At 40.8% G+C, this 22,142-nt stretch overlaps 2 protein-coding genes across 2 annotated transcripts in view; one reads left to right on the forward strand and one right to left on the reverse strand.

The window, feature by feature from the left end:
- The first annotated feature begins 8,360 nt into the window (after positions 1–8,360).
- SRP14 (signal recognition particle 14) lies at positions 8,361–14,332 on the forward strand. The gene is made up of 5 exons (XM_082284021.1): positions 8,361–8,405; positions 8,872–8,944; positions 9,621–9,733; positions 10,257–10,289; positions 10,623–14,332. Exons 1-5 carry the CDS (start codon positions 8,382–8,384, stop codon positions 10,710–10,712), a joined length of 333 nt encoding a protein of 110 aa, XP_082140147.1. The 5' UTR covers positions 8,361–8,381; the 3' UTR covers positions 10,713–14,332.
- EIF2AK4 (eukaryotic translation initiation factor 2 alpha kinase 4) overlaps positions 12,988–22,142 on the reverse strand; it is a gene marked incomplete at its 5' end in the record, with an annotated part of 37,080 nt that continues 27,925 nt past the window's right edge. The window contains 7 exons of the mRNA XM_082284020.1: positions 12,988–13,109; positions 14,336–14,460; positions 15,568–15,612; positions 16,251–16,319; positions 18,352–18,449; positions 19,590–19,648; positions 21,191–21,303. Of these exons, the coding sequence (XP_082140146.1) occupies positions 13,055–13,109; positions 14,336–14,460; positions 15,568–15,612; positions 16,251–16,319; positions 18,352–18,449; positions 19,590–19,648; positions 21,191–21,303 (564 nt within the window). The 3' untranslated portion in view covers positions 12,988–13,054. The remainder of the gene's footprint in view (positions 13,110–14,335; positions 14,461–15,567; positions 15,613–16,250; positions 16,320–18,351; positions 18,450–19,589; positions 19,649–21,190; positions 21,304–22,142) is intronic.

The following is a 22,142-nucleotide window of genomic DNA, read 5'->3' on the forward strand; positions in this document are numbered from 1 at the left end:
TAATCTCACACTGAAGAGGCTATTTGCTGCCAAGACTTCTCTGCCAAAAGATAACTTTATAATACTGATAATCAGGTGCCTTGTGATGATAAAATGCCTGTTGCTTGCCTCTGTATGAAGAGTTTCTTGCTGACATGCTACTTATTATGGCAAACCATGTTAATTACAGAAAAAGTAGTCTTTCACTGAAAAGAATCAACAAAATCTTATCTTAGCCTAGAAGTGGAGAAAGTGCAATCAATTAATTTGTTTCTGAGTCTAACCTCTAGACATAATAGATTTTATAGCATGGCTATATATTGTAATTACAGGATGGAGCAAGTCTATACTGTAGCTTGTATTTGAGTGTGTAATGAGGAGTGAAAGATTGATGTTCAGTGTGGTCAGATGACTAATACACTGTTAAAAGCTGAACTGGTCGAGCAAGAGTAACAGGCACCCGAGATAGCATTTGATGTCTTGCTGAATAATGATGTTGTTTCCTATGTTGATTATCTTCCTTTAACCTGGTAATTAACTTGTTCTAAGAGTACTGAGTGCAACACAACATTGAAGACACTGCTGCTCCATGGGTAGCTGGTGTCATGCCACTGCTCATCCCTGTGGTCTTTATTCTCCCTCAAGAACACTAGGGGATTTTCCCAGACTGCACACAGTAGGCATGGATATATAAACACATGTGACAGATGACAGATGTCTTCTGAGAAATTGCATTAATGATACTCTTCAGTCTTGTCTGGGAAAACAATGAAAGTAAAGACGAAGGTGAGAAAACACCATACCTTGATTGCAAAATAATGTTAGGTAAACCTTTAGCATAGACAAAGTCACTTTCATCCTAGGATTTGTGGGGGCTTTTTTTGTGTCAAACATATCCTTTCTGTAATGTGCTTCATAAAGACCTAGAGTACTCTTCCTCCAATGGAGTTCAGTGGGGTTTTAGCTCTCCTGCTGTGTTCAGATGATGATAAAACAATGTTGGGTCATTACAAGTTTAAGCATGGTAGATGCCCTACATTTACTGTGTCTCTCTGTCTGAGTTCTCTGTAAAACTTTACTGTGTGCTTGGCAGTTTAAGCCCCGGAGATTTTACTGATTTTTTACTGGCTTTATAACCCAATCATAACTTCTCTAAAAAAAAACCCCAAACCAAAACCAACAGGTGGGATTGAGGTTTCACTGCAAAAACAGACAAACAAAAATTTTAACAAAATAAATCCTTCAATAAGGAGGTTTCTAGCACAGTATTTGGTAAACTTAGTGCAATACTTGCACACTGTATCTTCAAGCAATGCCACTCCTGAACTTTGAAAGCTGTAGGGCTCAGTTGTCACAGAAGTTTTTAAGGCTACAGGAAATAACAAAAGACCTGCATTTGTAATATCTGCATTGCTTCTGATAATTTCCTTGTCAGGATTGCATTTAAGGCTCTACGAGCTTGACTGGCAATGTCTAGGCTACCTGCTCCTGCAAGCAGGGGTGACTCACCTGGAATTTCTATAGCCTGAGCACTAACAAAGAGCCTGTGACTTCCCATCTGCCTGGGGCTCCTGTCTGCTGCCCTGTGTGCCTTTGAAGACAACATGTATTCAGAAACAGAGGGGGAGGCAGAAATAAAGGGACAGGGATAGCAACAAACCCAGATTACGGTTTGGGCACCTGCACTTCCTGTTTCTGAGTGGCTCCACTCACAGTTACAATGCTTAGTTTCTTCTGCTCTACAGAGGTACCCCCTGCAACCCTTAATGTCAGAAGAAGCTTTTGGTCAACAAAGCCAGTAAGTGAGGTAGGATTTGGATATGGAGAGGCATCACCAGAACCAAACTTTGTCACGGTAGCAAGGGATGCTTCCTGAGTGTGTAGGCAGTAGGAGCCAAGTAAGAGTGTAAAAGCACTCCATGAGCTGATAAGAGCGGATTAAGAATTTGGCACTGAGAAAACCACTAAAGAAGGACATGTTTCAGAAAGGCAGAATGAGAAATCACTGCCTGTGCTGTTCCTGCCCTAATGAACTGACCACTGCTGGAAATGGTTATCTCAGGATCTCAGGATATTGTTGAAACCCATCTACTATGATGGACGAGATGTTTTAGGTGTTGTAAGAAGGCATGAATGACGCTTGCTGACACTAAAGCTCCAGAAGCACTACACATGATTCTCATTTTCTCTCTCACAGGAGGCACAAGAAAAGATACAAACTAGTAATATCCAGCCTGCTGTTTCAGACTCACCTACATGGGGTCCAGGCTGCTTACATGGTAGAGATCCCTTCAAGCCCTTGTAACCTCAGTCTCAAGCATCTCTGCCTCCTCTCCTGCGCTGCCATCCACCAGCTGGGGCTGGTTGTGTGAGGTGGGGGTGTCCGGAGGAGAGGGGAAGGCAGGCGGACAGCTCATGTAGAAAACAGCTTTGCAATGCCTAGATCCTGCAGTTTTTTCTTTCCCCCTATTGTTAAGTGGCATTGAGCACCAGCAAAACAGGAAACTGCTTCCTCCAGCTGCTGACCCATCGAACCCAGGGCAGCTGCTGGCTGTGCAGAGTGGCCTCCCTACGCCACCCTGTTCCTAGAAAGTGTCGAGACATTTGGAGGAGTATTTAAGGAAGAGCAAAACGTACCAGTAAATCTTGAATAAGATTTGCTGGGCATTCTCAAGAGAGGCAGGAAATAGTGCTGGTGAGGTGGTAGGTGACCCTTTTCTTCCTGAGACAGCAACACCCCATGGTATCAAGAGAATACATGCTGCTGGGGTTTCTGTCCTTCTGATGGGACTGCAAATGGAGGATAGCAATGACATCGTGGCTCCCTTTATAATTGCACATCCCTGGGTGATCTCTGATAACATGTTATCCTCCCTGGTGGCGTCCTGCTGACCTAGAATTCCTGTTGATTTGTTTTGGTTTAGTTTTTGGTTTTGTTTTTTTCAATGTTGTGATATTCTTCACTTGGTCTTTTAAATACTTACATAGTTAAAAAAAAATCCTGTAACCTCAGTGGGAATGTTTGGTGGAAATTTTTCACAAGTGCATTTCTGTCTTTCTGAAAGTAGGACACATCGATGTGAAAGAAATGATGCTCAACCTAATCTCTGTCACCTCATTACTCTTGAGCTCCAACTTAATTACCTCCCTGATGCTTTGCACAGCTCTTAACCAGACATTTTGTGTCTACTTAAAAATCTGCCATGCTAAATGAAGTGATGACTATATATACCCTTCCTGCTGGAGAGAGGAGATGTGAGGTTTGGTAAACACCATTTCTAGAGCACCCAGAAGGTGCATGATACTGTACAGGCTTGATCCTGCACTAGTGGAGTTCACAGATGACTTACAAAGACCCACTGAAACCATGCTGAGCGCTTATGTCACAAACCCACGGTGCCGCACTCATGGCCACACAGTCTCTAGTTGATGTCTCTGTGGGCAGTGCAGTGTCACTTCCCAGCAGTGGTGGCAGCAGCCACAGACTGAGGACTGAGAGGAGGAGGGGACAGGCAGGAGAGCTCAGCTGTGTCACCTCGCAGGTGCACTCGTTCAGAACAGGCTGTTCTTACACTCTGCTCTGCTCTATGCACAGCTGAAAGTTACCAGGATCAGTCAAAACACACGGTGGATGTTCAAATTGCATCTCTCTCCTTTTTTATCTGACCATTTTCCTCCAGTGTTTTGCATTGGATTTGGAGGTATGTGAGATTGTCTTTTGCTTGCCCCGTCCTTCAAACTAAGCACATATGATAACATGTTGCTTCTTGTCTCTAGGCCCTTTCTCACACTTCGGGAGTTAAATGAATTGGCTCTTTAATTTCACTGTTCCCAGAAATGTGTCGAGCACTACAGCATTATTCCTGGATTCAGTACATACATGCCATTGCAGGGTCTCCTTAGAGAGCACAGGTGACATTATCACTTGTACAGATGAACAAATCTGCATCTGGGCTTTTCCTTCAGCCTTTTCCCCCCCATTTTTTGTGAGATGGGGGCTTGTCACAAAACCACTTCGAGCATGTGTGAGACACTTACTAATATGGTAAATATACATCCCTCATCTTCCTTGACAGGGAAACTTTCTAAAATCTGGATGGTACTTCAAAACCATGTAGGCCTTGTCCAACAAACAATCTTTTAGCATCTCATTCAGATGGGCTTTGGTTTGCACTACAATAGTAATGTGGTGCATTAGAGTTTTAAGAAATGTATCCATATCTATTTCCTGGTCTCCCTCACAAAATATAAATCACTGTTAGCATTGCTATTACACAACGAAAATCAGTGTCTGTTGAACTCAAGGTTACACTTAACCTATCTTTGAAACTCATTATGTGTAAATATAACATGATATTAAATAAAATAGGAGGGATTCACTAAAATGAACAGAAATGCTTAGGGAAGAGCTTAGGGTAAACTGACTGGTTCCTAAGACATAAGGAACCTGTTTCTTGAGGAGATCTTCTCTTTGGAAGTTCGCCTTCTCATTAGGAGAAGCTTCTCACTCAGCAGCTTTCTGATGGCATATTGTGGTCTCAGAAAGATCTTTCTAAAATGCCTTGTTTAGTTCTCTGTTGGAATCTATTAAGTATTCAGAATCTTTCTCTTTTTCAGGGTTACCAGCTGATGAGGTGAACAACATTGCTTGGTGCCTCTGTATCTATCTTGACCAACAAGTCTCTGATCATTGCCCCCTTGCATGTCCTTTATTTCTTTTCACAAGAGCCACTTACAAAGAAGGTTAAGACCCAATCTCAGAACTGACATTCACCGGTACATATGTAACCCACTGATAGCTTTGTTGGAAATCCACCTAATACCAGAAAAAAAGAATAACTGTTCCTTCCTCTTGTTAAAACTTCTTTTTACTCCCCTGGCACAGGGCTTAGGGATGTTTTGGTAGCTATTCCAGGGTTAATAGTCTTTCTGCTCAACCTCTGTTAAATGTTGGCTCTGGAAGGCTTTTCCTTTGCCTGCTAATCTCAGATCTGGTGAGGCCAGTAAGGCAGTGAGGTGTGCATCTCTGTTTTTACAGTGCTAATGATAGACTTGTAAAGCGGGGGAGGCTGTTACTAGGGTTTTGCTCTAACACTGACTCTTTTTCCTGTGCATAGCTATACTTTGACGTGGTATTCTTGAACTTATAGATCAAAGAGAATTACCAGAATGATCCACTTGTGAATTGTGGGCCATTATCTGTTATTAACTCATCTTGAGCACTGTGGTGAGCAATCTGTAATTTACAGTATGTTATTACATTTCTGCTTGCTGTGGTGTGCAGCAGCTGAATATGTGTGTGTGCCAGTCCATGATGAGCAGTAATCTTTGCTGGCTAATTTAAATAGATCTTTGCCAACCTCTACTAAGGTTGATCAAGAATTTAATTTACTTCTAATAGTTTTGTTTTTCTGCTTCCTGCCCCTCCCACCACATTTAGGAGAGAAGATTTCACCTTCTCCTTTTCTCTTCAGTACATGCTTGCTTCCAGGAAAACTTGGAAGCACAGCAACAACCTCCTCCAGTTCTCTGCCAGATTTCCTTCAGGATTTAATGATTCAGGTGGCTTCATTTGCTAAATTTTTGCCAAAAAAAAAAAAAAAAAAAAAAAAGTAGTTCTTCACCGACACCATATAATAAAGTTGAGCAAACAGGAGGGCTGGTAGGAGACTTATTTTTATTGCCTGGCCCTAGTCACATGACAGATCAGGTTACAAAATACTAATACCCCTGCCAACTCTCAGGATCCACCAATTCCTCTTGCTACTGTTTTAATCCAACCTGCCTTTTCTTATTTTCCTTTTTTTTTCCTATTTTTTTCTATTCCCCCCCCCCTTTTTTTTTTTATGTGAGGGCATGGGGTGAGGGGAAAGACATCAGGCTGGGGCAGGAGATAGAGTGAAAAGTAAGTATATCATGATTGGGAGTATCCCTTTAGCTCCTTCAGTGTTTGTTCAGCACTTTTTCACCAGCTGAATAGCTTATTCCCTTGGAGTGTTGGCAGCCTTTGGCAAAAGTAAAGCAATGTCAGCATTCCCCTGTTCCATCTATTTTTTGGAAAGGAATCGTTAAAAATGTTCCATTTTCACCTTGTTTGCAAGTTGTGATTAAGGCTTCTCCCCCAATTAAATTGTGACATTCTGGCTTGAAAAACAGCTTCAAGATTGGGAAGATAAGCTAACACACATGCACACATGCAAAAAAAAAAAAAATCCTCCTTCTTTCTTGTGGAAAGAAATTCAGCAGTTCAGTGGAGCCACTTCTTTTATTAGCAGTGAGACAAATATATTTTCCAAAAAATTGCTGATAAAACGACAGATTTGAAAAACATAAACTTCTCTGGATTTCTTCATGGCAATTTCCCTCTTTGTCCCTTCTTCCAGTATACAGCAGAACCAGAGCTTTAGTGCCACTGGTTCCTGTAAGGAATCTGCCTGCAGAGGTAGATGCCCTGTATCTTTGTACAGTCTCTGATGTGGCAGCTACACTGCTGCTGACACCTCAGCTGCATCAAGGTGGGCACCACTACAGCTGCAGTGTCCCAAAGGTACACCTCAGCAACAGAGGTAGTGCCTAATAGAGGGGGGGAGAGTTTTGTGCAAAAGGGAAAGAAACCTCTGTGATGCCCTTCCCACAGGCATTGATGCTTTTTTCAATAATAAAGCTCCACCTTTATAATGAGGAGCTGTGGCACAGAGAGGTTAGGAGACCAGTTCATGGCAACACAAGACTTCTCTGGTGAACTCAAGAGTCAGAATTCAGGTGAGAGTTGTAGTCCCTGTGTTACAGCTACAAGACCACCCATCTTCTCCTCTGGCAAGCACGACTGGAAATGTACTTCTGCCTTCCAGTGTCTGTGACCACGGTAGTTTCCAAGGGGGAGTATGTTGCAATTGTTTTAGTTTTTCCATTTCTGCTCTTCTTTCACAAGTTGTCTATAAAAATCTGCAACACTCTTACATTGTCCATGTTCAGAGCTCTCTTGAAAACACAACCCTACTCTGATTTCTGACAAAACAACCTCTTGTAGTCAGGAGTGTGTTATGACTTCTCCAGCAATCAGGCAGTGTTAGAGGAAGTACGTGTCAGCAATGACTCCATGCATCCACCCATCTTCGCTTGTTGTACCCACTGACTGTAAGCTGGTAGGGGCAGGGACCATCACTAAAATTCTACAGGGTTTTGGCCTATCAGTACTTGTAACCACAGCACTGATGGTGTCCCCTTAGAATGCCTATTTTCAGGAGGCTTCAATCACATACATTCCGTATTTTTTATGAGATTTTTAATGCTATGAGGAACAATGGAATTTATTTTACTGAAGTATTTCCTCCTCAACTGCAAATAATACAAGTGCAAAAGCATCAGGAGGATAATACCATCCATGATATAGAAAAGTAGTGTCGGATCTCTACACTTCCCTTGACTCTTAACATAATGGAGTTACCTTAATAACCTCGTAGACTTTCATAAACCATGGCCGTGTTGCAATGACCTGCGTCTTGGGTATTTGTTTCCTTGTTCTTTAGGCAGTTTCGTTTCTGTGTGTGCAATCATAGCACCCTCTACTGCCTCCCGCTGAACCTGCAAAAGCACCGTGAATAATTGTGAACTCTAAAAAGGATTTTTGGAGTGACTAGGCTCTCTGATTATCACGCGTTGTTTCATATATGGAACAACACCTCCACCATGAGAATGATAATGCAAGAAGGTATTTCAGTTCTGTCTAGAATGCAGACCAGAGCTCATAAATGAACAGTATGAATTCCTCAGGGGCTCAAGCACCTATCAGCCTGAGAGCAGCTTTTCTTTTTAATCTCTAAGGCATTATCTTTCACTTTTGTTAGGTCCAAGGAGGAAAAATAGATCTGTTTTCCTAATGATAAACACGAAAAGGCACTAGGTCACGTGCTACTTCTGTGTGTTCCCGCACCGACTGTCACGGGCTTGACAGAAAACTCCCCTGTTACAGAACCCACCCCTCAGGAGCTTCAAGCGTCAGGGGTGCGAAGTGCCCTCTCGGCCCTATCAGGCGCAGGTTTCCCCTCTGCTCTTTTTGTACAAATCCAGGGGTCTGCCTCGTTTAGTCTCAAATCCCGCCCCTCACCGCCAGCCGCGCTCAGCGGCGCCCCTTACGCCAGCCCCTTCAGCGCCTCACTGGCAGCGACGGGCCGGCTCCAGGTGAAGCCTGCGAGCGACTCCCGGTGCCCGGGCACGGACACCGCGGCACGCGCGCTAGGAAACACAGCCTCCCGGCCCCGGCAGGAGGCGGGCCGCTGGAATCGCACTCGTCCCCGCCCAGGAGCAGGCGGGGCCGCCCCGGGCCCGCCCGGCCCGGGCCGCTGACGTGGAGCTGCCCCCGCGCTGCGCGTGCGCGCGCGGCCCTTCCGGAGCGGAGCAGGATGGTGCTGCTGGAGAGCGAGCAGGTGCGGGGCCGCGGCCCGCCGGGAACGGGGGCGAGCCCTGTGTGCCGCCGCGGAGGGAGGGACCGAACGAGCGAGGGAGAGAGAGAGAGGGGCGCTCCGCAAAGTCCCGCGGCGACGCCGGGCCCGTGCCGGCCCCGGCGGAGTGGGATCCACTGCGGGGGAGGGGAGCGGAGCGAGCGCCGCTGTCGCCGGGGACTCTGGTTCGGCGAGGCAGGAGGGCCGGGGCCCTGGGAGGTCCGGGGGGCTCAGAGCTCGTGTCCGGAGTCAGAACCGCGGGCCGGGCCGCCCCCGGCTGGGACCTGGTGTCCTGCAGCTTCAGCGTGGGGAAAGCCGGGAGTTCGCCTTCCCTCGGCGCTGCCTCCCGCGGGCAGGAGACAGGCCGGGGCGAGGCCGGCGCTGCGCGGGGGGAAGAGCTCGGCGCTCGTGTGGTGGCTCCCAGCCACGGGCGCGTCTCTTTCTCTTGCAGTTCCTGACGGAGCTTACCAGGCTCTTCCAAAAGTGCAGGACTTCCGGCAGTGTTTTCATAACGCTGAAGAAATGTAAGTGTTGAGTCTGTTAGTGGATTAAAGAGGTGTTCCTCTAAATCTGACTGAGTGTTGTCAGCAGGTATTTTAAGCGATACAGATGTAATCCAGGGTATCTGAAAACAAGAGTGGCCATAGGACAAACCAGTCAGCTGATGGTACTACTGATGGCAGTACTGATGGCAGTACTGATACTATTAGCCCTACAACTACTAGTTGTACTAGTACTATTAGTACTAATAACCTTTGAGTAAGACTGTATTTCAGACTGCAGGAAATACTGGGACTTTCTGATTGTTAAACAATAATTGAAAATCGCTAGTTTTCTGTAAAGGGAGAGTTTTATTGTTTTTGTGTGTTCATGTTGCTCTGGTTCCTGGCTAGCTGGCACTACTTGAGAGGCCATGTGTTGAGGCAGCAGGGTGACATGCATTTAAAGCATGCTGCTACTCGAGCAGGCGGGGCATGCAGCACGTTCTGGAGAATTTACTTTATTTTTTTCTGGCAGATGTTGTTCATGGAACAGATCCTTCTGGTTTCTAGAGTAAGGGCAATTTGGCAGCAGTGTTAGTTCTGATGGCCTCAAATTCCAAGGTGTTTTACAGACCTCATGAGCAGTTTTTAACATCTCACATCAGAAGGCATCTGTTGATTTTAACAAAATTAGAGTAAAAATTCTTTTTCAATACAGATGATGGCCGAACAAAACCAGTCCCACGCAAAGGCCACGTAGAAAGTTTTGAACCAGCAGACAACAAGTGTCTCCTAAGAGCAACTGATGGAAAGAAGAAAATTAGCACAGTGGTAAGTGACAACTTTAAGTTAGAAAGATTAGTGGCTCTATGTGTTTTTGATTTAATGCTCCACATTTTAAGTGAAACTTGAGAAAATGTTAACTGAAAGTTGAAAACCTGGTGTGTGTTTACTTTGAATGGGGGATTGGGAAAGGCTTTAGCTGACTTTAGCTCTGCTCTGTGATATGACACAAGGAAAAATGCTGCTTTGAGAAATAGTTGAGAACCTGAGCTGCATTTTTATGGCCTTACAAGTGAATCAGACCTTTGAATGCTTCTTCACATTCTTCCCATTTGAAAACACGTGACTTAGGAATGAATGGCCTGTAGGGTGTTTTATTAATCAAGGAGTGTTTTCAGTTTTCTAAATCCCTATGACATACCAGTACAGCATACTGAACACTGAATGTGATGAGTTGATCCAACTGCTGCTAAAAAGACCAGATGGTAACTGGTGGGTAAACACATACTGATACTTGGTCTGTAATAGAAGCCAGAGTTTCCATGGTTAACCTCTGGTATTACTTTCCTAGGTGAGCTCAAAGGAAGTAAATAAATTCCAGATGGTAAGTTTTGTATGCCTTTTATCTTTCTTTTCTGTAAGTAGTAGAAGTGGTCAGTTGGAAGCACTGGACAGCTGTGAACAGGTTGATTCTGTGCTGAACTGCCACAGAAACTAACTTAGACTACCCATCTGTCTTAATCTGTTTAAAAAAAAAATCCTGTTTTATCTCATCTTGTACATTGGTTTAGAAACAGTATTTTCCTGGTGTAGGGTGTAAGAGCATGATTCCCTGCGAAAAGGCAGAGATAATTAGCCATAAGTAATACATAAAATGTTACCTTTTGCATATTGTAATTTATATTGTTCTTCTAAACGGTTCTAATTGTTCTTTCAGGCATATTCAAATTTGCTAAGAGCTAACATGGATGGCCTGAAGAAGAAAGACAAGAAAAGCAAGACCAAGAAGAGTAAAGCAACACAGTGATGGGACAGCGTACTACCATGACTATAATAGACTTGACCCTTGCTCAAAGCAAAGTCCATTTCTTTTTATCATTTGTCTTTGGCTTTCCTTCCAGCAGGATACTGGGATGTGATCAGTACTTTTGTTTAAACTGAGAGCAGAGGTGCTTTTTGGATTGTTGTATGGCAGGAGTATGTACAGCATTATACCGAAATAGCTTTACAGTCAGCTGGTTTGTACTTACACTGCTGCTGTTTACTCTGCAGTGTAAAACCTGTGGGGGGGCGGGTGTAGCACAGGGTGAAGAGAAATGCTCTGTACCAGAAGCAAAACAAGGCTGGAGCAGGAGTCTCAGTGACAGATGCTCAGTTTTATAGATGAGCCTCAGCAGTCTGAGGGAAAGCAGGTGCCAACATATTATCAGGAACAGCTGCTTTCTTGGTTCTGTCTTAAGCTGAGGGACATCTCTACCTGATGCAATGCAGATATCCCCAAGGCAGCCAGCACAGTGCTTGAGTTCTTGCAGAGCCTTCACTCCATGCTGATCCAGCTGTTCTGACCCCGGCTCAGGGTGGGGGGAGAGTAGGACTGTGTAATGTTCCCCTCAGACATCGCTTTAAAATGCTCATGTCTCCTAAACTTTTTGTTTTTTAAAAACAGTATCCTTCAGTATATGCAGGGATCTGAATTTTCCTTCCTTCATATAAGCAGATGCAAAAAGTAAATCTGTAATTGCTCCTATTAAACATAATGAGAAATGGATTGAGTGTAATGACAGCTGTGACTTGTCTTGGTGAATCGGTAGGAATGGCACAGCTATCTATGCCTTTAGGATTGCTGCTGCTGGGCATTGCTGGTAGAAGCTTCACAGTTCTCAGAAGGTTTTTGTTTGTCTTGCAAGTTACCTCTACATATTTTAACTTTGCCCTTCTCTTTGCTACAAGAAAGGGTAGAAAAAGTAAGTAGGTATTTATTAATGTAATGAGCCTACAATGGCAGTCATTAGAGAAAGAAAGAGGTCTAAGTTATTTAAACAGAAGGTACCAAGTGGGGAGGGAGGGCAAACACCAGTATAGTTCCAGAAATCCTTAATATTTCTGCATATTCATCCAGTGTTTTGCTGTGAAATATAATGCGTAGTTAACTATAGCTGCTGTAAATCATAGTTTCTCAGCTTTATTCTTCCTGACGGGGTTGTGTTGTTGTTTAGCTTCAAGAAGGTAATGATAATATTTCCATCATTACTATGATTTTAACTTCAAACGTCATCTGACCACTCGGGTAAAGAAAGTTAGTTCAAAACTTTGGTTATGACTCAAGCACATGCAGGTTTCTGTTTCTCTTTAGTCTGGTTTAAATTCTGCAGGTCTGAAACAAGTGTTTCCTTTTATCAGGTGTTGATGTTGCAGAAGCTGCTGCTTAATTTACATGCAAAAGTACAGACAGGACAAGCACAGGCAGCCAGCTTGTAACAACTTTCAGCCTGAAATCTACCATATTTTATATATAAATTAAAACAGCAGATTTAAAAAACGGAACCAAAAATGACACACAAAAGGCTTGTAATGAGTATTTCAATAAAGCTCAGCAGTTTTTATTACATAAAAACTCAAAAATGTTTAAAACAATTTGTTAGAGGTAATTCATTCTCATCATTCTAGAACTGACGTTTCTCGTTGCAGTACTAAGGCATTCTGAAACTATTTAAAAATAAGTAGTTTTACATCTGTACAGCTGATTTGTGCAGCATAAGGGGCAAGAACTACATGGTAATACATATCTGTGGCTATAGTCAGACTTGTTCCTTAATTGCCTATAAAACAGTTACCTCCACATTTTGAAAGAATTTAGTTCTATATTTGTCATGGTTTAGGAATGTCATTCTCTAGTTTAGTGCTCCAGTTGAATCCATGTGCTGCTCGCTACCCTCTCCCCCTGACGGTGGCTGGAGAGGAGAACCGGAGGCACAAAAGGTAAAGAGCACAGGTTGAGGTAAGAACAATTTACTGGAAATAGCAATGAGATAAGAAAACAGTAACAATACCAATGGCAGAGGGTACAGGAAAGGTGAACACAGAGTCCCCCGAAGCAACACTACCCAACTGCTCCCTCTGCCACGATGTGCCCACCTGGAAGGGGCCTGGGGGTGTGAGGGTGGTATTGATCAGCCTCTGGCCATGCACCCTCCCAGCTACAATTAACCCTGTCCTGGCTGGAACCAGGACAATATTATACATGAAATGCCATTTGGACACAGAAAGAAGGACTAGTTGCCTCTTGCATTATTACAGCTTTTTGAAATTCCTTTTGATGAAACACTGTTGTCCATTTGTAGAAGCATCCCACAAACGATGCTTTAAGTACTAAAACAAAACCTTGTATTCATCTCGGTAACTGTACAGGATGAGTGCAGGAACCCTGCAGAGGGAAGGAAAAAAGAATTTTAGAATTTTGAAACTGCGGGTTCAAATGCTACAGTTCCTGTGACAAATCCTCACAGTAAGATAGCATCAAAGATTGAATAGAAAATCAGTAAGTTTTTGTTTGGCTGTGACTTCAATTTTCCCCTCATCCTCTTTCTATTGATTTTGCCTGTTCAGTTTTCACTTCAGTGTTCTGAAGGCTTACAGCAAAGTAGTGCTCAGGCCTTGAATGGGAGAGGAAGACTGTCAGGGACTGTATTACATTCATACCCAGCACTGTATGGAGTATTATATGTATGTAATATTTGAGTTCTGTTGCTCACAGCCTTGTAAGCCCCATGAAGAAAAGAAATGCTTCACTTGGTATTTAGCTGTCTTGGTAAACAGCAAACCTGAAGCAACTTTGGTGCATCTCAGAAAAAGGAACCAAAGTTTTAGTCTTATTTAAAGGTTAAGTAGTACCTTCAAGTGGAACAAAGGTTTAAGAAAATGTATTAGAAATGAAACCCGTAATTGGGCATGAATACCCAGGTCTCAGTTTTACCAGTACATGCAACATTTGACTATTTGAGGTTTAAAACTGGACATACTGGATGTGTCCAGACTATGTATCAGCCTTGCCAGCATCCAACAGCAAGACTATGAGTTGGACATAAATGTTTTTATGCTTACAAAACAGAAATGGGCTTTACTGTACATGCTGGGAGAGCATGCATTGTGTCTGCACAAAACTGGGCACTCTCCTACCTGTGCCTGACTGCCATCGTATTATTTCAAAGCAGGAGGAATTAAATGTGCTTATGAGTTTTAAAAGACAAGGTGAGTCCCTCTCATCAGAAAAGAGGCCTTTTATGTAGCAGTATATACATGTATTGTATATTTACATATATAGAAGTATAGCTACTGTGTATAGCAGGATACCTGGCTGTACGTAATTGTCAGCTATTCAGTTTTATTAACACAGCAGCGAGATGAAAGTTGCAATACATTCTAGAGCTTCCTGAAAAGACTTAGAAAAATGAAGAATTTACATTTTATCAGTGAGGGTTAGTGACCAGTCAACTCTTCCTATAGTTTTGAAGGAAGTACACACATTTCCTGAGTATTTCTTTTTGCCTCAGAGGGGAAAGAGGAAGACAAGTTAGGAGCAGCTTCTCTACTACGTTGAATGTAGAAATAATTGAGGCAGTTTATGTACCCATAAGAGCTTAACAAATTTACCTCTTTTCCATTTTGATACTGTAAATTTCATCACAAATTGCTTGTAAATATGAACATCTCTGTTTGGGCCATCGTGACATCAGTTGTCTCACAGTAGCATCAAAGGCTTGTCTGTCTCCATCAAGCTAAGAAAAAGAAATTGACAAGGAGCTATGCTAGTCTTAAATTCTTTTGTGAAGGAAATACTTCTCCCAGTAGGATGCAGCCTTCTGAATACTGTGTACTGTCAATGCTCTTTTAATTAAATAGCTTTCAAAGATTATCAATGTCAACAACACGTGCAACTTCATTTATTTTTAATAAAAAAATATTAATTTAGTGATCAGTTTCTTAACACATTTCAGTGCTAAAAAGGCATAAGCAATGGAAAGGGCTCTGTCATCTTGGCAGTGCTGGAGAGAATATAACAACAGATGTAATGGTGATCAAAAGTGAATCATGCAAGCTGATCCTGTGCATATATATTTTTTTTTTAAATACAAGGTGATAAACTACCTCTGTGATTTATATAGACTGGATGAACGAAGCATTTTGAAAATGTCTTGATATGTTTCACAGGGGTTTGATTACCAGACAAGCACTGCTTCAGAGCACCAGATAAAAGGTATGAAAGTACTAAATGTACTTCCAGGTAGGATGCCATTCTTGAGTTTGGGTTTTTTTAGGGGTGGAGAGGCATCCCTCTCAAGCTAGTGCTGTCAGTGGAGAAATGAAGAAAGCTTTGTCTTTGGTGTTGTCTTCTCCCACCCACTACTGACCAGTTCCTGAGTTGTTCAAGGTGTCAATATAATACTTATACATCCCCTTTTTATCCTGGCTTCACTAAGGGATGTTTCAGCTACTGTACTTGAAACAATTGCCTCTGGATTTTGGGCTCTCTTTCATTAAGAGCTTCAAGGAACACGTTTGTAGAAACTGCTATTAATACTTACTGGTTTCTGAAAAAGAGCAGTTAACATTTAATTTTAGGTAACTATTCTTGGGGGGGAAAAAACCTCAGAGCTTTGGATTAGGACTTCCTAATGTTGTCTTGTGTAACTCGGACATTTGACAAAATGTTTTTTCTAGCCTCAGTCAAGCTCCCTGGGTAAAAAAATCCTTCTAAGTTTTAAACCTAATTCAAATTTGAAAGAGAAATCTAGAATGGGTGAATTTTACTCCATTCATTGGGAACAGAATTTATCATGTCTTGTGTTCAGGTAGAGTTCTAACAACAGTACTTAATTGCTTACCTCTAATGATAAGAAGTGTATCACAGTTGCTTTTGGCAGATCAACCTGTAAAAATACCAAGAAATCAATACTTAACAGTTCTCTGTTATCAGTTTGCCAGCTAGAGATCAGCTATACTGAACGGAGTCAGACTTTTTGATTTCCAGAGAAGGACTCATGCTGACAGAACTGTGAACTTAGTTTGAAATGATTAAAACCTTTCTAACTATTCATGACAGATTACATTATGGAAAGTTGCACATAGGTGCAGGCAAACAGGCAGTTACGTTTCCTGAAAAGCATATACCATTTTAAAGTCCTTTGTGACATGGTCAGTGAAGTCTAAAAGCTATATACAAACAAGAGCTATGTTGGCTTAAATGGAAGTGCAAATCTAGCAGGAACAATTTATTACAGCTACCACAGTAGCTCATCTAATTACAGCTTAAGAGCTTACAACTAAATACTTATATATAAATTTATATAAAATTTTATTCCATGCAACTGAACTGTCCCATAGATGCAATTTGAGATACTTTTCATGTATTAAGAGAAACAGACCAGGGGTCTTATTTAACCAGAAGTTTGATTCATTTGGTATCTCTAAAGTGAGGCAATTGGCAATAGTTTGTTCCAGATAGGAACAGCATCATCCACTGCAATTAAGAATTTGGAATTAATTCAGGCTTCTGCTAAATACTTACTGCTAAAATCTCAATCTCACTTGTTTTCTGTTGCAGGCTAGAAATGAATGTCTGAAGTCTTGTTTGTACCTGGGAACAGAAGAGGGGCAAAACTAAGATACACTGCTTGTGTGACACAGGTTAGATTTTGTATTTCATAGACGAGAGCAAAAGAGGCTGCATCTAACAAGACGTAGAACTACATCATATTTAAACAATTGTTTAATATAATTTTCAGTAAAAGTTTCACAATGATCCTTGATGAGAGGAAGGAAACTGGGGCTGAGACACTTGAAGCAATGGTACACACTTGGTAATACTGGCACAGTGCTAAAGCAGACAGAACAATGTGCATGCTTGCCTAACTAGTGAAAACGGCCCTCTGTTTCTGGGTGTTAGACAACTTTCAAAGGAAAGTGAGAACTTGTGACTGGATACAGTGAATCACCTCTAGCTAAAGAAGGAGGATGGCTTTTGAAAGCCAAACTAAAATATGGGTCCTGCATTATAACACCTTTTTTCAGAGCAAGCTAGTGGTCCTGCAAAGGTAGCACTTTACAAATGTAGTTGCACCCTTGCATTATGTTGTCTTTTGTACCTTGGAAGAGTTGCTTTTACATATTCAAAACCTGAAAACAGCAAGTTTGTTTAGCTCAAAGCTCAGAGAGTAACATCCACTTCTTTATTTGAGTTCTGAGAACTATTAATTGGGGAGATTTTTTTGTTGCACATCCAAGTTTGGACTGAAAAGGGGGTAAGATTACAGTTCTGCTTTACCATGTACTCTAAATATCTTGAGGCTAATAATCCTAAATGAGAAAACTTTGACATTTGTTTCTAGCATCACTGAATCTTTTCTACATTACTATAGTATCATGTTTTAGGCAGGGTTGTGGGGTTTTTTTGTTATTGTTTTGGTTTGGGGCTTTTTGTATGGTTTTTAAAATCTGCAATTTTTTCTTAGGCCTTCAGTTTGAGACAACATAATGAAAATAAAATACATAAAGTATCTTTTACAAACATACTACAAATTAGAAGTATGATGAACTTGTACCTTTTTGCTGGTTTTGTCTGGGGTAGAGTTAACTTTCTTCACAGTGGCTGGTATGGGGCTATGTTTTGGATTTTTGCTGAACACAGGATTGATAACATAGAGATGTTTTTGTTATTGCTGAGCAGCTAATCACTCATAAAGGTAAGTAAGGAAGCAATAGCTAGTGCAAGACTATTAGTCACAGATGCAGGGATCAAACACTATTGTACTAAAGTTAAAAGAATTTTCTAACATCTTCCCCCACTGCTGCATAGACTCCTTTTTTAAAACCGATATAACTTGTTTGGTAACACACAGAACCAAGGCCTTTTCTGCTTTTCCTATGGCCACACTGGTGAGGAAGCTGGGGGTGCATGGGAGGTTGGGAGGTGACACAGCCAGAGCAGGTGACCCCAACTGACCAAAGAGACATTCCAGACCATATGGCATCATGCTCAGTATACAAAGTTGGGGGAAGAAGCAGGGACATTTGGAGTGATGGTGTTTGTCTTCCCAAGTCACCATTACAGATGATGGGGCCCTGCTCTCCTGGAGATGGCTGAACACCTGCCTGCCCATGGGAAGTGGTGAAGGAATTCCTTGTTTTGCTTTGCTGGTGTGCATGGCTTTTGCTTTCCCTGTTAAACTGTCTTTATCTCAATCCAGAGGTTTTCTGGCTTTTACCCTTCTGATTCTCTCTCTGATCCCACTGGTGGGGGAGTGAGCAAGCGGCTGCCTGGGGCTTGGCTGCTGGCTGGGGTGAAACCACGACAGCCTCTAACACACTTCAGCATTTAGGGAGGAAGAAAAAGAAAGGGAAATTCCAGAACCACGGTTCCTAGTAAAGTGAGATTTCTAATATGTATGCACAATGATAGCTGAGCCACGATGTCACAGATAATCCCTAACATCCAAACTGTTAAAAAGGGCAGTCTTTGCCTTCAACCTTTTGGGTTATTCATAGTCTATTTTATGAATAAAGAACAAACAGCATCAATTTGTATAAGTTAGGTGATCATGGAAGTATGAATTCTACCATTCCTTAACTTTAAAGGATCACTTCTGAATACTTATTTGATGTGCGTGTACCTGAGTTTCCTGACGACGCCTGGCACTGGCAGATAATTTTTCAGGAGCTATAACACTAACATTAGGCACTACAAGAGATCCATGTGATTCAAACACACCTAAAATGCAAACATATAATTTTAGTTTATAGTATTTCTTTATACAACAAGTACCAAGAAACAGAAAATTCACAAATTATTAATAAGCTAAAATCAGTGCAGAACAGGGATTAAAAAGCTGCTGAAAAACTCCAAAATCTGACAGGATAATGAGACACGTGCACATAAATTCTCAAACACTCACTTATGACTTTGAAGGACTGGTTGTTAAGACTAAGAAATTTGGTATTTTACATCACTGTTCCCTGAAACTAAGAAAAAGTTCCAAATGACTTGCATAATTTTACAAAGGAATGCAGGGCACCTAATATTAAAAAAAAAAAAAAAAAAAAGAAAAGCTATTACAAGAATGAGGCAACTATTTAATGCTTGGTCCCATAGCAGAATCACTGACGAAACAAACAGTAAACTCCAGCTTCCCCAAAATCAATAATTAAAATCTGAAATTACTTATTTTGAAATCTAAATTGCCACTTCTGGTAAATACCCCCCCCCCCAGTTAAACCTTGCCTCTCTCCCTTCCTATTAGCAGAAGTGTTTGTGTGTGAAGTGTTTCTTTAAAAATCACCACCACCACCACCCACTATAGCAGTGCTCAATAAAACAACTATCAAAAATGCCAAACTTGAGCCACACAGTAAGTACTTAGTATTATTCTTTATATACAAACTTATATAATCATAATAAGGAATGCAAAACCATAGCTAGAAATGTAAAGGCATTTTCATTTGAAAAAAATGTTTTTTGTAGATTTTTTTGGTAAGTCAATGTAAACAGGTCTCAATACGCTCTCAGTCAAGTTCAAGTCAAGTTATTTTTCATCAAGATGACATTTAAATTTCTCCTCAGCTAGGAAAAACTTGTGAGTTTTGGCTTTCCCAACCTCTTGGATCACTGCATCAACAAATGCTTGTATGGAGAATACTCTATCCATTGGTCTGAGCACTGATTTTGTTAGTTTGGAGAAAAATTCAGTTTTCAATCACTTGGAACAATATCTGAGATTAAGAAGCAGTGTCTCTAATCAGAGCTCTGCTACAAAACATTGTCTTACTTTGCCTTTGGTAATATTTTCCTATAAAATAGTTTTTGAGCAGAAAGAGGAACAGCTTGTATGTTCTGTAACTAGATAATAAATACCTGAAATATTAGTAAATGATCCTTTTTGATTTGGTATTGAAAGATTATCCGAGGTTTCTCTAAAAATAAACAAAGACAGTTAAGGAAACAGATTTACAATCATAAAGAAATACTGTAGTAAGACAGTGGTTTCAGACTATCATAGATACTTAACCTTAGTTCCAACAGGTAAAGAAGTTTACAGATACTTCCCAGCATATATTTATTATTCATAAATAAATTCTATTCAGGAATTGACAGGAAATCATCCAAAATTACATTAAAAAATCAAGTCTAGAAGCAGTGCTTCCTGTGGATACAAAAAATGTCCTCCATATCATGCAAGAGTGATTTATATCCTAATACAAAAATATATTGTGAGAGTATTCTCTCTGAATTATTAATTTAATTCTCACAGGTTTCTGTGAAAGAACACTATTCACGTGTAAAAGGTAGTATTTATATTTAAGAGCACACCTATTCAAAGAAGCTTTCAATAATTAGTTTGGATACCTTTACTTTCCACATTCAGGAATTCATTAAAAGAGAAATTTGCCAGTGCTATTACAAAATCAGCTATTGCATTTCTCTGTTTAGCAGCACCATGCAAGGGTTTTTCCATTCTGTTTTCAGGATTTAGAAATAAGGTAACATTATGAAAGAATGATTTTCTTTCACAGCTTCTAGTAGATCTGTCACAAAGCACCTGAGGATCAGGTTAGTTGCAGAGTTAAACACTAAGACTGGCTGAGGCCAGAAAAAGGAGAAAGAGAGGTGGGTAGCTGGAGACATCAACTACTTGTATAAACTACTGCTTGAGTTCAGCATTTCCAAGCTCAATGATTTCCTTTATTGTTAAGCCTAGTCAGAAAAACTATGGATGGCAAATCCAAATTCTGAATTCTACTTTGTGTGACTAATGCATGTCTATTCCTGCCTCCAATGCACACATACATACATACACACACACACAAATATATCTAGGTGCACCTGTAATGATAGACTTACAGAGGGCTACGTGTAAGTAACAGCTGTACTGCTTGACCACCCAGGAATGACTAGCCTCTCCTGTCATTTCTGTACTAACTTCCACTGGTGACAATAAATAGCAATTTCAATGACAACAGGATGAAGGGGTTTTCCTGTGTACCTCAAGTCTTTGCCAGGTGTTACTTTCACTTGTGCCACCAGAGCATACAGGTGTGCTACAGTTACACCTGCGTTTCACCATACCAGTACTGCCTCAGAATGAAAGGGATTTGCTGCTTTAATTCTTTGATTACACAGTACACAAATGTAATGGACTTCTGCTCAGTAACAGGGACTTGCAGGCAGCCAGCCAAACAATACTGCTGTTCTAGCAGCATTAGGATAACTGTGGCCTTTTGAAGGCACTATGCTTATGAAGCACTATGGATGTGTGAATATAGCAGCAGCTAGGGAAATCAGTTTCTTTCTTATCTCAATTCAATTCTATAACCAAGCCTTTTGCTTTCTTTTCCTCTCAAAAGAAATTCAGCAATTTCTTTGCCAAATAAAATTAATGTTTAACTGAGCACATGCAAACATATATTCACTTCTGATTTTGACTATTCACATCACTGACATGTTATGCTACTTACCTACTACATCTTTCATCACTGATTTTCATTTTCAGTTTCTGGATCAGGTGATCTACTAAGTCAGATTCTAAAATCCTTTTCTCTGTCTGCCTGTCTTTCTCAAAGGACTTCACCTATGATGTAGTTCAATAGTTCATAAGATTGTTGATTCTTAAAATGGCATACAAATCAACTTACCAATTTTAATAAAAACCAAACTGTTTCACTCATTAAAGGTGAAAGAGTCAAAGGTAGGAAGCTATCATCATTACCAATCAATCACATAAATTACCAATCAAAATTAAATCTTTGATTAGATTTTTTTTTCAGCCAACTAATTTATTCTGCATTCCCAAAGCGTAAACTAGCTCGGCTCCCTGCATTTAATATGTGATAATTAAGTTCTAAGCAGAATGGTTTATAACTGTAAATACCATATTATTAATATAATATTTTTAGTTAAGCAATAACATTAGAATAAGGCTTGCTTTTCAGTTTGCAGAAGTTAAACATTCAAAACTTAGGAATCTGCACCATCTTTATTGGCAAGAGATTAATCAGTAACACCACCATTCACCTCATTAATATCTCCTTTCTTGGTTTTGCTTCAATAAAGCCATTTTTAAAAGAACACTCTATAATAAGCTTGTGGAGGACTTTGATATATCACATTGTCATCATCATGATTTACTTATTCTTGCAATTATTGTTGCTACAATAACAGAGCGAATAAGAAGTGAAAAACATTTTAGTAAGGCACATTGGCTGTCCTTGCCAGATGCTGTCAATGAGTTAGTATTTTTTTCAGTCAAAGAATGAATCTTTATCCAAAAAATGATAATCTTTTCTCTAATCATCCAAAATATTTTAAAACTTTTAACTTCAAAAAACCAAAGGCACCAGAATCACAGGCTGCAGAGTACAGAAGATGGTAATTCACGTTGTGACAGAGTCCAGTCTTTGCATCTTAACC

This window comes from Coloeus monedula (assembly GCF_965178545.1).
Source record: "Coloeus monedula genome assembly, chromosome: 6".
NCBI classification, from domain to species: Eukaryota; Metazoa; Chordata; class Aves; order Passeriformes; family Corvidae; genus Coloeus; species Coloeus monedula.